Here is a 15,819-nt window from a genome sequence, read left to right as displayed (position 1 = left end):
TTTTGTTTCTGGCCATTGGGGCTTGCGGGGGCAGAGGATCAGGAAAAGAAATGCCAGCATCTGCTACATCAGCTGACAGGGGATGGGCAGAGAGCTACAGTTTCTGGCCACTGTGGGCAGTGTTGGGGCTGATGGCCAATGGCAAAGTCTGGTTATGCCCTACAAATGCCTGTCACAGAGCAGGACTGCACCCTTCACCCTTCCAGGGCATCATTTTGTGCGGAGGCAAAGCAGCAGCCTTGTTGGTACAGTCAGAAAGTGCCTACCAGTGGCATCATCAGTTGTCTGTAGGGATTGGCCGCCTGGCACTGGTACCATGCAGAGAGACAGTCAAGTCGGTCAGATGCGTGTGTTTGCAATAGCAAACCATGACTTTGGCGTGAGCCCGTACTGAGCCAGAGGGCTGTGCTCTGGGATGAGACACTGGCTTGCTGCTGAAGACCCCGGGGGCAGGACTAACATATCAGTTGAGAGATGTTTACTTTTGCCATTATTTTCTCCCATCCAAGCAGGCTAACGTGACTCAGTTTTCTCAGCGTCCTTCCAGCTTTCGAAGTTGGCTGCCTGGCAAAGACAACTTCCCAGGAGTGCTGTAAAAGCAGACCCCTCCTTTCCACCATCCCATGTGATCCACACTCACCCCAGCGCCCTCTGGTCACTGGAAGCAAAGTTGGTCCCAGGGATTTTGCTGCAGTTTTGTCACACAGTTAGCATCTGGGGCTTTCTAGCTGTGGAGAAGAGGCAGGCAGCATACAGGGACCCAGCAGCTGTGATGATGCAGGTCAGGAGACTCAGCAAGAAGCAGAAGATGTACTGCTTGCTAAATACCTGCCAGGTATCTCACACTTGGCCCCACAGATTTGGTCCCGTGGAGGCTGCTGTAGGAGTAGACCCAGTGGCTGCAGATTGAAGAGGCAGTCAGCAGGGAGGCTATTTTAGGTAGCTGGGTGTCCTCCCATTGCATCCCTAGGAACTGATGTGGTTTAGCCCTTGTTTTTTGTGGGTTTTGAGGACTATTCTGCTTTTACTCCACTAGGCAGCTGCAGAACCTCTATAAAACTGGCCTCAGAATTAACAATTTAAGCATGGAGAGAAAGGGAAAGTCTCTAATAAGGGGTACTTGCACAGCTGATTTGGTTAGGTGGCTGAGAAACCTGGGGTCCTCATATAGTCTCCTGAGGCACATGGCTTCTCCAGAGAGCATTTCAGTATCACTGAGAGGGGTTCCTGAAGTTGGGAGACATGAGTGGCCATACTGGGGCTGTTGCTTTCTGCAAAGCCTGAAGTGGAGAGCTGTTGTGCCAAAGACTGTTGTTTGTTTGGTTGCCATAGTGCGTAGCTAACACTATATTGCCTGGCTTCATAGCAAGGGGTGGTGCCACAGCCCGAGGCACTTTTGCCTGGCTTTGTCTACTAGAGCCTCATGTGATATAATTTCCACACTGTTGGTTATCAGCAGCCTGCCAGGTATGTGTCTTGCCTTTACAAATACAGCCATGTAGCAGCAACAGCAGCAGCTTTGATTTTTTGATTGGCTCGTAATTCCCTGGGAACATACATGCCCACTGGATTGACCAGCAGTTTTCATGACTGATGAGAAGTGCACAGGGCTTCTTTTGGTTAAGATTTTGTGGGGAAAGCAGCCCAGATCACCGGAATTACCTGAGAAACAAACATTTTCTTTATCTCTGATCTATTGTGCCTTCTGGAGCCACTCGGATTTTATTTTTGCTGCATCAGTAGATTTGAGCCAAGCTTCCTGGCTGTGCTGAGAGATCTGTCGCCTGGAGGATTATGTGGCAGATAGCGTGGGGCTGATAAAAGGCAATGTGCCAGCAATACCATTTTGTTACCCTAGACCTATAGGTTTGGTGGATCCGTGGTGAGCTGTAGCATAATTTCCTTTGGAGACCAAGTGGACATTAAAACTACTGTTCAAAGGCCACACGTGTGAAAGGGAGGCACCTTACTTCCTTCTGTGATATCCCAGGTCTCAACCCTGCTCATCCTGCAGCCGGCCACTTTGATGTGTTCTTGGTGGTCACCAGCACTGGCGAAAGCTGACAGATGAACAAGTCATGTGGCAGATGCCACCAGAAAGGCTGTCTTGCAGGCCAGTAGGCCAGAATTGCTGTTGCTTTTCAAGAGAGGTGATGGCTCTTTGGAAGGGTCCTTTTGCTGGGACATCCAGAGCAGTGATGGCCTCATAGTCAGCACAGGCAAAGGTCAGCTCTGAGGTCAGCTTTTCACAGTGATGGAGAACCTTTTGTGTCAGCTCTGCTTCTCCAAAGGAGTACGTCTGGAAGATGCAGAGTGGTAGTCCGTAGCTTACATGGCGTTTCCTGGGAGATGCTTTGATTCTGCACTGCCTGCGCTTGCTGCTTTCCCTTTGCCAAGGGATGCACATACGGTCCATGCTACTTCTAATCAATCGCTGTCAGACGCCTGCTCCTTGGCGACATGGTTTGCCTGTCTGCTCACTGTTAAATGCTCAGGGTTAGAAGTCAAGGCATGGCAGCTGGGATGGGCTGCTGATGTGGTTAGCAGTCAGAGAACTGTTTTACTGATACATGACCTTTGTGCTTCATGGCTGGCTCAGTGACCAGGGTGTTCTCTTGTACCCTCACATACTCCTGTGCCAAGGGCCACTGGTGTCCAGTCAGGTTTGCTTTTTGGTTTGGAAATGAACTGGAGACACCAGCCTCATGTCTTCCAATGGCGATATAGAATGCAAATGGCTTTCCAGAGATTTGCTCAGAAAACACAAGGCAGTGGTGATATGGAACTGGCTCTTTCTTCCCCTGCAACCCGTTAGTCATAATCCCAAGACAGCCTTCTCACAGGGACAGGTAGAAGGCCAACCAAGTGAGGTGACTGAAAGGATATGAAATGCATATATTGATGGTTGTACCTCTGTCCAGAGGTCATGATTAACTGCCCGTGAAACCTGGTGCAAAGGAACTGTGAGAGATGGAGACCTGCCCACTAATGGTTTGGAAGGCTATCAACAAGAGGACCCAGCTTTGACTTCATGGTGTCAAATGCTGAATGTGTCATGAGCCTCTTGGTCAAAGAGCAGGAGTGGTGGGTCCTGCGCTGCGGCACGGCCATGCTTCCTCCCAAAGGGGCTCTCTTGGCTGTCGGCTGAGCTCTCTCCACAGGTAGTGGGGGGGACGTGGATTGCCCTTCCTGCGTGGAAGTGGGGATTAAGTACTGGGGCAGGTCTCACAGAGCTTGTCTGCACAGGGAGATACGCTGCAGGGGTTTCACAGCCAGGCCTGGTCAGTGCTTGAAGCTGCTTGGCTAGCTGTGCTTTTGGCCAGATGTCAAAGCCCAGGAAATCATGCTGAAGCAAGTAGTGGTTTTGTTTCTGTGTGGTATCTCAACAGGCCACCACCTAACAGTGGTGGAGGAGAACTGGGCTGTCTCTGATTTAATCTGGCTTGTCGCTGGCAGTGGGCATACAGGGAGTCACCAGTGTCAGTCTCCGTGGCAGTTTGAGGGGTGTGATTTGGGGCTCTGCCTGAGGTTGTGGTTCTCTTCCCCAGGCTTCTCCCCGGGCTCCCACATCAAGCACCTTTGACCTCCAGATGAAGTTTGTATGTGGCCAGTGCTGGAGAAACGGGCAGCTGGTGGAGCCAGATAAAGACCTCAAGTACTGCAGTGCCAAAGCCCGCCACTGGTGAGCAATGCAACCTTCTCTTTCCCCCACCCCTCCTCAAGGGCAGGAATTTCTCCTCTTACCTTCTCCAGATTCTTTGGAAGAGGCTGTAAGGTCTCCTAACAGCCTTTCACCGCTTGATACCAGCATTGCAGATAGCTGTTTTCCAGTTTCCAGCTCTCTTTATGTTTGTATTTGCTACCAGCATTGTGCAGATGTTAGTCCTGGTGTGTGCTGTCCAACTCCCCCAGTTCACTTTTTTCATAATTGCTATAATTTCTTCATAGCAAGGCCACCAAGGTAGTTCTCGTCTGTACTTGTTTATATTCCTAGCTGTTTGCAGATCTCTGTCAGGTCACTATTAGCAATGATTCAAGGTATTCTGCTTCCCTTTAGTTTCCTTGGCTCTTTCATTGCTTTGGTTGCTCTTCTCTGATGCATGTCTTGTCTGTTTGCACCTCCTGGCTCCTTGGGGCCCATAAGGATGTTCAGTGTGATAAAACCATAGCGCAGTTTGGCTTGGAAATGACCTTTAAAAGTCATTTAGTCCAACACCCCCTGCAATGAGCAGGGACATCTTCAACCAGATCAGGTTGCTCAGAGCCCCAACCAACCAGACCTTGAATGTTTCCAGGGATGGGGCATCCACCACCTCTCTGGGTTGGTCCAGTGTTTCAACACCCTTATCATAAAAAAGTCTTCATTTTACCTAGTCTGAATAAAACCATTACCCCTGGTCCTATTGCTACAGGCCCCGCTGAACAGTTTGTCCCCATCTTTCTTATAAGCCCCCTAGAAGAGGAATATCAGCTGGGAAATTACATTGGGTCATGGAACCTGTGGCCTGTCTCACCCAGACAGCCTAGTGGGATAGGGTGGAAGGGTTTATAGGACTTCACTTCCCATGACACAAGCTGCAAAGGCACAGTCCAGCATCCTATTGCAAATGTAAGACCTTTGTTGAAAAAGAGCAGAAGCGGCAGTTGCTGGAGGAAGTGAGCAGGTGAGGATCACTTCCTGGAATGGGAAGAATAACATCTCCTTGTGCAGCTGCTAAATAGAGTTGGGGTTTTTGCCCAGGGTATCTCCTGGTGATTGCTTGCTGGAGCTGCAGGAGAACTAATACTTCCTGGCACCTGTTCATAAGGCAGTGCTTGTAATGCCTTGCATTTTTACTGCACCTTTCAAGCAGAAAATATTCCCAGATGTTTTTAGTGGATCTAATTGCACAATAATTGTCTGTGTCAAAGGATGTAATGCAGTTGTTTAGTAATCCCTGGTGATTCCGTGTGAGACTTGGGGGAGATTTTTATGGCTTTATGAGAAGAGATACCCCAGGAAATATGTGATAAGTACAGGGAGAAATCCTCCTAAAACACCCTTCTTGTGGCTTCTCTGTCACAGATGTGTGTGTCTGGGAGCAGCTGGATAGTGCAGAGACAAGCTGGACAGGGGGATCTGGTCACCCGTCAATATTTAAGGGTCTCTTAGGAAAACAAAACCTTGTTCTGCTCTTCTTTTTGTCTCTCTTGATTTATTCTCTCTTCTTCATTCAGTTGGACGAAGGAACGTCGCGTCCTGCTGGTGATGTCCAAAGCAAAGAAGAAGTGGGTGTCTGTCCGACCACTGCCTTCCATCCGCAACTTCCCCCAGCAATATGATGTAAGCCTCATGCCTGGCACAGCCAGGTGCCCCTTCCCATTCCCTCCTACCATGGTGCAGTGCTTTGAGGGCTGGTCCCGTGTAGAGCTGGCAGGGAGGCAGTCACGTGTTGTCTGAGGTGGGAGGCAAGGACAGACTGACAACAGCAAGATGTCAAACACATCCAGCAAAAGGGTGGAGCAGAAAAAGGAGCGGCACCTGTTTAAACCACGCTACGCACGTATGAGAGTTTCTGACGTTGCTGTTAATGCAGTCACCATCTCAAGAAGTGGCTGGCACAGGGTTTGGGAATAAGATTGAAGTTTCCCCTTAGGTCAGGGTTTCTCAATGTAGGTGAGAGGTGAGACGAAGTGCTTGGGAGAAGCCTATCCCTGCCTTTGCTGCGGCTGTGCTGCTGTAGATTGTGAAACTTGCTCACAATGTGTTTTGAAAGCAAAGCTAAGAACTCAGTTAAAAAGCCACATGCTGTGAGGAAAACTACAGATAGCCAGCCTCCGACCCCAGCCCCAAATGTGGTGATTGATAGTTTCTCTCTCCCTCTCCTTTTCTTTTTCCCTGAGGGGAGAAAGCTTCTCTCCTCCTTCCCTGTGGGATCTGCTGCCCGTTAGTTCGCAGGCAGGTGCAAGGCCACGCATGAGGCCTTGAGCACTCTCCAGTTGCAGGCCAGTTGCTAGAAGCTGGAGTGGGGGAGCAAGAGTTATTTACAGCTGCTGCAGTAGGAGATGAGGCCAGCAGCCGAGCTGCAGATCATGCAGCACAGCAGTTTGCCAAACAAGCGTGTGCGTTGCCTGAGCTCCCACCGAGCCCCAACCAGAGACAAACAGTGTTGTGTCTTCCCCCTAGAACCCATGGGCCAGCTCGTCTCCACACTGCTGTCCTCCTCTGGTGACTGGACTTGGGGAGAAGGGGTGATCAGTAAATACGATGCTTGGAAAGCTTCTTATTTTCTCTGGCAATGATGCTGTTGGTACCTGTGGGCTAAAAGTTGTGTGCGTGCTAAGTAGCCCTCAAGGCCACTCTTCACCCACTTGGAGGTGGCTGAAGAATGAGTCGTCTTTGAGGACCAGCAACTTGACCAGCTGGAGACACTGTTGGGTCGATCCAGGTTGCTCCCTGCTGTCTCGCCCAAGGCCAGCGCTAAGTGTACCCTCATCTGGTTGCCTGTGGAAATGGCAACAAGAGAGAGAGAGGCCAGGTGCTGAACTGAGCTGCCTGCATGTTTATAGGGAAAACTTGCCCTTTGTGTCATCAGGAGCTTGAGGAAAAGAAGCATGAGTTAATGACATACGAAGTGTCCTGTTTGTGACCTCTCCTGCATACAATTTAATGTCACAGCTGGTGTTTTGAACCCACTTTTCTCTCTAGCAAGGAATGTTTGTGCAGATGCTAAATTTTGCTCTCTGTCTTTTAACAGTTGTGTATCCATGCACAAAATGGACGGAAATGCCAGTATGTGGGCAACTGCTCCTTCGCCCACAGCCCTGAGGAAAGAGACATGTGGACCTTCATGAAGGAAAATAAAAGTGAGTGGGGGAAACGTGGGGCAGAGAATTTAGGGAGAGTGAAGGGGACATTTGGGCAGTGGATGTGCAGTGGATGCAGGGTCTGTTAAGGCAAACTGTGCAACAGAGACTGAGCTGGACAGAGCTCGTAGTACCATGAGTTTAGGTGGGATTAAGGGGCAGGTCTATCTACAGTAATTTAGAGCTGCTTTTTTCTTAAACGTGCATGTATATCTTGAGTCCCTTGCTCCAGGACTAGTGCTCGTTGGTCCCATGTCTTGCATTGCTCCATTGCTGCCCTCCCTTTCTGCAGCAATTTGAATCCACCCTGTGCTGTGCCTCCAGTTGCCTGTACTGTCCCAGGCCTGGCTCCTTATGGAGGTCTGCTGAAGCACCAGTCCTGATCTGTAGCTGCTCCTGTATCTTTCTTGTCTGTTTTGTATCTGCCTTGGCTTTTTTGCCCATTTCTGTTCATATCCCTTGCTCTCGGGCTGCAGCACTCCCGGCTCACAGCATTGTGCTCAAAGGGGTGGATTTGAGATCCTGAATGAGAACATTGTTGGGTGGTGCCTTTGTGGAGGAGCTTGTCTGGAATTAATTATGCAGGCTCCCGACTTACTTTTTTTGGGGGTAGCTGGGGTTTGCCCATGTCCTGGATGGCCAGCTCTCTGGCAACAGTCTTTGTTTATTCAGACCAACAGCAAGCTGGGAAAAAAGACTTTCTTTGCAAGGCCCAGTTGTCCAAGTGCTCTCCTGTCTCTGTTGGAGGATGCTGGAAAGCTTGAAGGGTTCCCGGCCTTCTCTGAGTTCGTTCAGTCTTTATGCTTGGATAGAAGGTCTTCCTCTCTGCTGGGCCAAATGCTGTTATTTGTTACAGTTCAAGTAACTTCATTGCTGAAGCCTTTAAAGCACATCAGACCAGTTTGGGTGTGTTTGCTCAAGCATGAAGGTGTATCCACAAACAGCAGCGTTGTTTCAGTTTGGGGGAATTTGCAATCATTATGCCCAATTGCCTTGAGTTCCTCAATTACCCATTTAGCGAGAAGTAAATCACTAATGCATCGCACTTACAGCATCGCATGGGTGTCTGCCGACATTTATGTGTCCATAGCCTCTCTGCGGAGCTGATTTTGGAAAGGCAGATATGCAATCAGAGCTTCCACCCAAAATTTCTTTTCCCATTAGTAGGTTTTAAACCAAGAGTGCGCCAAAACACATCGACTGCAGTCCTCTGGGCAGGTTTTGAACTTGGGGCAAGCTATGATTAGGTCTTCCCTCCCCAGTGCTTCCTGTGGCCAGCTTGCTTAAGGGCTCTCCTCCCTCTCAAGTGCTGAGGATGAAACTTAGGCTTAGAGGGAAGGGATGGATCTTAGCTCCCTGGCTGGAGTGAGATGTCTGCTGAGGTCAAGCAGGATCAGGCCTGATGGAGAATCACCTTCTGGGGTGAAGTACATGGAGATCTTGGGGCACTTTCCCGCCTTCCTGAATACTTTCTGTAGCTTCTGTCACGCCAGGTGGTGTGGTGTGAATTTGGCTCCTCTCACCTGAGTAAGTGACATTGGGCCACCCGAGCACAAGCCTTCAGTCTGGTGGCAGGTGCTGCTGCACAGGAGAGGGGAGGGAAGGGCTGTGCCAGTGCTCCTCTTTTCTCATAGTTTGTGCATGGTGCGGGAGGTTGACCGAGTGACTTCACGGGTCGCTTTTGTGCAGTACTAGATATGCAGCAGACCTATGACATGTGGCTAAAGAAACACAATCCTGGGAAGCCTGGAGAGGGGACACCACTCACCTCACGAGAAGGGGAGAAACAGATCCAGATGCCCACTGACTATGCTGACATCATGGTAAGCAGCTGATCTCTTGACCTTCATCCCTCCTCCTCGGTGCTGACAGTCTGCCCCTCTCCTGTGCTCCAGGTGTGAGCTAGCAGGGACTGCATTGCTTTTGTGGGAAAGAGCCTGTGCTAATGTAGCTTAAATGGATGGCTTGGAGCTGCACAGCAAGGGCAGCACAGTAAGCACAGATGAGGTGGGTTGAGATTGACCTGGGGTCAGCAAGGCTCTGCAATGGTTTTTCTGTTAATCTTCATGTCAGTAGGAGTCTACCTTAAGGTTCCCTTTTGCATGGGCTCAGCCTCTCCCCAGTGTTCCTGCCTGCTCCTGGGAAAGCTGGAGGAGCCATTGCTGGCCTGTTGGAAAAGAAGGAGAAACTTGGAGAAGAGCTGGGTCAGGAGCACAAAGGCCTGGGAAAACCAGAGATAGATGTGTCTCCTTAGCTGAGGGGTTGTGGCTGGTGTAAGGGCTTGTGGTGCTGAAGAGTCCTGCATTGCCTGTGCACCTGGGGCCTTGCAGTCAGACCCCACCTGGGCTGTCAGCAGAGCAGGGGGACCATGTCAGTGAACTGAGCTGCCCTGTTCTCTAAGCCTGTTTGAGCTGTAGGTAGACATCAACAGAACATCTCTGCTCCCCCTTAGTGGCAGCATGATGCCCTAAAAATGACATGGCAGGAAAGTGCAGGAAGTCATAGACTGAGTGAAGATTCCAGGATGCTCTGGAAGGAGAGGGGGAGAGGCAGTGCCAGCACGGGGAAGGCCGCCGGGTGTGACAACTCACTGACTGGCCCTTTGCCCTGTCTGCACTGGTCAGATGGGCTACCACTGCTGGCTCTGTGGGAAGAACAGCAACAGCAAGAAGCAGTGGCAGCAGCACATCCAGTCGGAGAAGCACAAGGAGAAGGTCTTCACCTCAGACAGTGACTCCAGCTGCTGGAGCTACCGCTTCCCCATGGGCGAATTCCGTCTCTGTGAAAGGTACCATTGTCACATCTCCCTCCTGTGCTGCTCTTGCAGGAGTGGGGCAACAGACGCAGGGCCTCCATCATCTCTCCTTTTCCTTCACTGCCTCCTCCTCCTCTCACAGAGTCCCCAGGGACTTTTGCTTGGAGGAAGAATGGGATGAGCTGACAGGTTTGGGTGACGGTGAGGCTGCTGTTGGATCCCAGAGGTGCTCAGCCACACTACTGAGTGGTAAAATATATTCCCGAGCATGTGTCTTTAGAAAAGGAGAGCAAGCTTCATGTCTGCACCTGTGCCCTCCATAGCCAGGATGCTCTCAGGCTGCTGAATAGTCTGCTTGGCCTGATGCTTGGGGGAATCCCAGGTGCTTTATTAAACGGTGTAAAAGGCTCTCACACTCTGAATCAGCACCTTGAGGTGTCTTCAGAAGGCTTGTGATGGTTAGAGAGAAGGCTTTGTTTCTTGTAGATGTTACCTGGATTTCCTTTCTTGTGTGGTGCTTTCTCCTCATCCAGCTGGTCTGCTTCCAGCTCACATTGTTTTGTTCTGTTGACTAAACCCCCTCGTAGACGTTGCTCTGTTCACTGCTCTGTTTCTATGCCCAGCCTCCATGTTGCCTTCCCTGGTTGCACATGGGTTTGTAGGAGAATCACTTTGCCCTTAGAAAGGAGAGTTTGCAGCATGTTTCGGTAGGCCCGGATTGAGTATCCCAGATGAGGAGCTCAAAACCCTGTCCTGGGGTGCCTCCCTGATTGTGCTGCTTGTGCTGGCAGGTTCCAGAAGAGCAAGACCTGCCCCGAAGGAGAGGAGTGTCGCTATGCCCATGGCCAGGATGAGCTGACAGAGTGGCTAGACCGGAGGGAGGTGCTGAAACAGAAACTGGCCAAGGCCCGCAAGGACATGCTGCTCTGCCCCAGGGATGACGACTTCGGGAAATACAACTTCCTATTGCGGGATGGCGTATAGTAAGGGTTGTGGGGGGAGCCTGTCGGCTGGAGAAACATGTGGCGGGTTTTCTGAGAGTGGCAGTAGCAGGGAGAGCGAGATCTGTGTCTCGCAAAGAGAACTTTTTCTTTTCTTTCGTTTTAAGATTATGAGACGATGATTTATTAGTGGTGAATGAAATCGTGAATTTGATTATCCTTGGCCAGCGAATGCCATGCTCACTGAGTTTGTGATCTGTTTTCTTTCTCTTCTTTTCTCCAAATTCTCCTTCCTCTCCCATCTTTTTGTTTTCACTGTCCTTCATTCAAAGGAATGAATCCAAGTCTGTACTGGGCTGTGAATCAGAGAATTTCTCCTCGTGTCATTCTTCTGCCCTTCAATTCAGAGTGTGGCTGCAGAGGTCCAGAGGACAAAGCTGAGAGGAAGGGCCAGACATCTGGTGAAAAGGTGACCATGAAGTTCATGTGCTCCTTTTCTCAGAGCTGTAGAGCAAGCCCCACTTGCGCTGCTGCAGCCAGCCTGCTCTCCTGGGAGTTCAGTACCGGAAGAATTAGGAATTGAGGTTCAAAGAAGGAAAACCACTAGATCTGGCTTAAAACATCTAGGCTTAAACTTCTGCTGTCTTTATTGCCCTGAGGCATCAACTGGCGCTGAGGAGGGTAACAGCCATGTGGTGTCGAGAGTGTAGCTAAAAGCAGCAAAGTAATAAAACTGCTTGCAGCAGCAGGAACTGGATTGTAGGTGACTTCAGACTGTTTCAGATGACTGCACCCAGAAAGCAAATGGTTAACTCCTCATTAGATGTCTTTCTCAGTGTGCAACATGTATTCCAGGTAGGTAGTTTTGGTTTGTTTTTGGCTGGTGTGGCTGGTGCAAGTGAGATTGAAGCCATCTCGAAGGTGTAGCGGAGACTGTGACACACCCTGTATCACTAGTTCACACAGCGATATCAGTCAGGAGGAAGGCTGTAATCAAAGGGAGCCCGTGTTTTTGTGTTGCCTTGTGTCTTGAAGAAAGGGAAGTAGGTAGTGGGGGTTCCCTCCTTGCTCTTTAAATTATGTGTGTTACTGGTTATTTAGAGCTGCCTTTTAGAGCATATGTAGAGCATGCAGTGCCAGAAGAACTGGATGGGGACCTATTTAAAAGGACACCATTGAGCAGCATGGATGATGTTTTGCTAATGGGAATCCAGCTGGATGGGCACTTACCAGCACTGGTGGTCCAGCCCCCTCCCCCTTGGAGCTGGGGCAGGGAGCTTGCAGACATGCAGTGGAGCCAGGATGTGACCCCGGGCAGGGACTGTGGCAGAGAGAGTGGCACAGCTGTGTGCCTGCTCCTGTCCTGCCTGATGTGCACCGTGATGGGGGAACCAGTGATGCTGAGCTCTGTGCCAGGACTTTTGGCTTTTATAGTGGCAGCGGTGGGAGGCAGTGCTGCTCTGTATGCCAGCCTTGTCCTTTCTGGCAGTCTCATCCTGTAAGCAGTAAACGTGTGTCCTGTCCTGAGCTTCCCTCTCCTCTCTTCTGCAGTCCAGCTGTGCTCTGCGGTTTTGCATGCATGGATGGCACCATCCACACAAACACAAATACATCTCTGTCACAGCCTTCCTAAGAGGATGTCTTTTTCATGCAGAGGCTCCCAAGACAGCAAGCTCTGAGCCCTTGGGGCTAGCAGTGCTGTATCCATGGTAAATACAATCTGGCTGTGAACTGCTCAGTGCTTTGGCATTGCTGGGTCCCCCTTTCCCCTCCCTGCTCCCATATCCTTGGGCTTCCCAGCTTCAAGAGAGACGGCATGTGGAAATACAGGGGATGCTATGGAGGCAGTTGGCACCTTTCTAAACCAGACTCCAGGCAGGTGCATCAGCTCCACTGAGGTAGTTAACGGCCCAGGAGCAGAGCACGCTGCATGCTGGTCTTGGGTCTTTCCAGAGATACTGTCTGCTCTAAGTAAGCTGAATGTGCCTCTGAGCTTAGAATTGTTTAGGTTGGAAAAGACCTTTAAGATCATTGAGTCCAACTGTTAACCCAGGACTGCCCAGTCCACCACTAAACCATGTCCCCAGGTGCCACATCTGCACTTCCAAATACCTCCAGGGATGGTGCCCACTTCCCTGGGCAGCTCAGCCACTTCCCTGCAGAGCTTGTTTCCTCTCCTTTAAGATGTAGGTGTTGGTCACTGGTTTGGTATGAGCTTCCTTTCCCAGCTATACAGCACCTTGAGATCTGCTCTGGAAGGGGCCAGGACCATAACACCTGATGATGCACAGATGGCTTGTTGGGAGAAGAGGGAAGTGGTTATTTCCATCTCTGCCCAAGGACAAGATGGGGGAGGATCCGTAGTGCTGCAGGGAAAGAGAATGACCAACACGGTATCAGCTACGGCAGTTTTTGAGTGGTCACGTGCTGTGTGTTCTCCTCTGCCCTTCGCTGTAGCTGTCTGGATCGTACCTTCTGGTGCTCCTTGTGCCCAAGTGGTCAACGGTATAAACAGAGAAAGACAGGGGAGGAGGCAGGCGTCAGCGTGTGGGTTATTTTGTTCTGCTCTTCTGGGGCAGAGACACCAAGGAAGCAAATCTGGATCGGGAACACTGGAATGTGTTTTTTATTTTTAAAACAAACCTGCATCTCTAGTGTGACTCTAGCGTTCGCTGCGCCGTGATTTCTCATATGATAACTTGTTTAGGTTACAGAGTGGGTCACTGCCCCCTCTCCCCATCTCTGCAGTGAGAGCCCAGCTGCTCAGCAGGGCTTTGGAGGTTCGGAGTTAGGGCCAAGGCGGGGAGAGGGCGAGTGTGCGTGAGGTGGGGGAGGCCCACGGTTACGGGGGTTGCGTTGAGTATCTCTTTTTGTTTTCCCTGATATGATAACCTGGTCTGTGGTGTTGCAGTACTTTGTCACCAGACTTGTTTTAGTGTGTATATATGTGACCCCTCCCGTGAAGCATATATACACAGGTATTAAATATATCACTTTATATAATATTATATGTGTGTGGTATCAAAGGAATCTTTTAAATGAGGGTAAAGGAAAAGGACTCGGGCCAGGAAACGCAGCATCTCCAGTTTAAATTTGAAGACATTTATTTGGCTTAGGGGAAGGGAAGTAACAAAGAGGGGAGAGGTTTATATACATAGGTATAAATTCTGAGATGGGACGGGTTTCCCTGTTCACATTTTTGAAACCCCCTAGGATGTCCTCACAACCCCATCTCAGTGAAAAAGTATTATACTACTAACTAGCAAGTAAAGTTTTTAATGATAAGGCTTTGCTTATATTATTTAAAGGGACATTGTGAAGGGCAGGAGGCTTCACACTTGACTTCCCAGGTTCGCTTGATTAAGCCAAGAGGGTTTTCTTCAGCACGTTATGGACTCTCAGCAGAACTGCTTGGCGCTTGTGGCTCTACAACAGACAAACCACAAGTTGTAGGGCTGCTTTAGTGGTGCGTTCACAAGGCCCTGTGATAACTCTCTTCTTTAGTCATGTGAGAAGAAGAGACTTTTGCAGTGCAGAACCAAATTCAAGGGTTATTAACAAAAGAAGTTATATTTTAATTTTTTAACATTAGAAGAAAATCTCGTATCTTGTAAATCTTGCAAAATAACCACAGACGCACACATCATGCAGAGCAGAGACTTGCTAAATGCTGAAGGACTCGGTGAAAATCTTTTCCCAAATGCTTTGGTAGGGGCATTCGGGATTTGGTAGGGATTTAAGTGACACCGGCATTGGAGTTAACCTGGCCTTCTACAGAGGGAAGTAAAAAAACCAAAAAATACCCTGCTTAGCTTGTATGAAACTGTATGTCAAAAATGGATGGGTCTTAGCAAGTGAAAGGAGAAGATAGCAAGGGGATGCTGCAGTTCTGAGCTGGGTAGTAATGATTTTGAGTCCTTTAATATGTCTTTGTATTAATATAATTTAAGAATACCACGCTTTACTATTAAAAAAGAACTTAGTATCTTTCATAAGGTCTAGTATCAGGATAATAATGTAGATGTTTTAACAACATTTTTTTTTGTTCTTAAATAAAAAAAACAACCAAACTTGCTTCTTTTAGCCTTTGTAATAGAAAATAAAAGTGTGCACTTTAAACCCTCTCCTTATCCAGTGTGTGTCTGCATTTTTCAAATAGCTTGCAAAGACTGTCTGTCTTGGGTTCAAGTTTCCCTGCTGTAAGGAGGGAAGCAAAGGGAGCGCTTCAAGCATTGGATCACTTCTACTTTCTCCCATCTTTGAATATAATCTACTGCTCTTCTTGCAGAGTGGAAAATTGCCTGTGTGTATATTAACAGATTCTGCAGTTCATCAGATCACAGTTCTTGTGAACTGTAGGTGTATTTAAGGCTGGGGCTGTTTTTTCCTTTCCCCCAAGCACCAAGAATCTACAAGTTCTGCATTAACACATAGTTTCAGGTGTTTGAGTAACTGGTGTTTTGAAACCTCCAGTAATCAGGTGTTGTAATCACCTTCTTCTAGAGGCTGCTCCGTTCAACTGGGTCAGCCAGTTCTTTTGCCTGCCAGCATGCACCCTGCCAGGGAAAATGCCCTTAGCCCTACCCACCAAGTCACATGCAGCTTGGGCCATGAGAAGCATCTGTGCAGATCCCCCTTGGAGATGGTGCTACGTGGTGAGGATTGCACCTGGGGGAAGAGGTCAATGTGAAAACATCTATTAATAAAGCTTTTCTTTATTAAAATCCATCACAATGCAGATCAATCAGGATTCTTGATGAAGCCAAAACTGGAGATGCAGCAAAGAGAAGGGAGTCCCATGGAGACACCCTGCTACTGCTGTATAAACTGGTAGAGTGACCGGAAGCTCATATCCAGCAAGACCTGAGGAGAGGGGATTTGCTGCGCATCTCCCTGATGTGCCTAGACACAAACACAAGGACTCATGTCCCTCTGGTCAAAGTAGGAGAGGCCTGAACACAAACTTGTGCACAGGGGATGAGGAGACCAGTGCGCTTCTAAGGTGCATCTATTGAGCATGTGCAACATGAGAGGTATTAGTTTTACACTCCAAAGGTTATTGAGGCCATGCTAGCAAGAGTGAGGGTAGCTTTTCCAGTACAATGGAGACCAAAACTGTCAAATTGTGAGGCAGACAAAGCATGAGGAGGAAGACAACAGTGTTTTCCTTGCAGGTTGGAGCCTGAGCTGTAAACCCCTCCACACTGGTGTTTCTTCATTGAAGAAAATAAAGTTGTATTTTGGAGAGGCAGGGAAAGAAGCGGTATTCAGAGCTCC

General features: G+C 49.2%; 1 protein-coding gene across 11 annotated transcripts in view; it reads left to right on the top strand.

Annotated features, from left to right (window-relative positions):
• ZC3H7B (zinc finger CCCH-type containing 7B) overlaps positions 1–14,666 on the top strand; it is a 52,487-nt gene extending 37,821 nt beyond the window's left edge. For all 11 annotated transcript variants that reach the window (XM_056339925.1, XM_056339935.1, XM_056339926.1 and 8 more), the window contains exons 18-23: positions 3,549–3,682; positions 5,218–5,323; positions 6,738–6,846; positions 8,536–8,669; positions 9,471–9,634; positions 10,393–14,666. In XM_056339925.1, coding sequence (XP_056195900.1) covers positions 3,549–3,682; positions 5,218–5,323; positions 6,738–6,846; positions 8,536–8,669; positions 9,471–9,634; positions 10,393–10,585 — 840 coding nt within the window. In that variant the 3' untranslated portion in view covers positions 10,586–14,666. The remainder of the gene's footprint in view (positions 1–3,548; positions 3,683–5,217; positions 5,324–6,737; positions 6,847–8,535; positions 8,670–9,470; positions 9,635–10,392) is intronic.
• Positions 14,667–15,819: the final 1,153 nt, after the last annotated feature.

The sequence above is a fragment of the Falco biarmicus genome, chromosome 5 (assembly GCF_023638135.1).
Source record: "Falco biarmicus isolate bFalBia1 chromosome 5, bFalBia1.pri, whole genome shotgun sequence".
Classification (NCBI taxonomy): domain Eukaryota; kingdom Metazoa; phylum Chordata; class Aves; order Falconiformes; family Falconidae; genus Falco; species Falco biarmicus.
The sequence above is the reverse complement of the archived record's forward strand: the minus strand, read 5'-3'. Positions and strand labels throughout refer to the sequence as shown.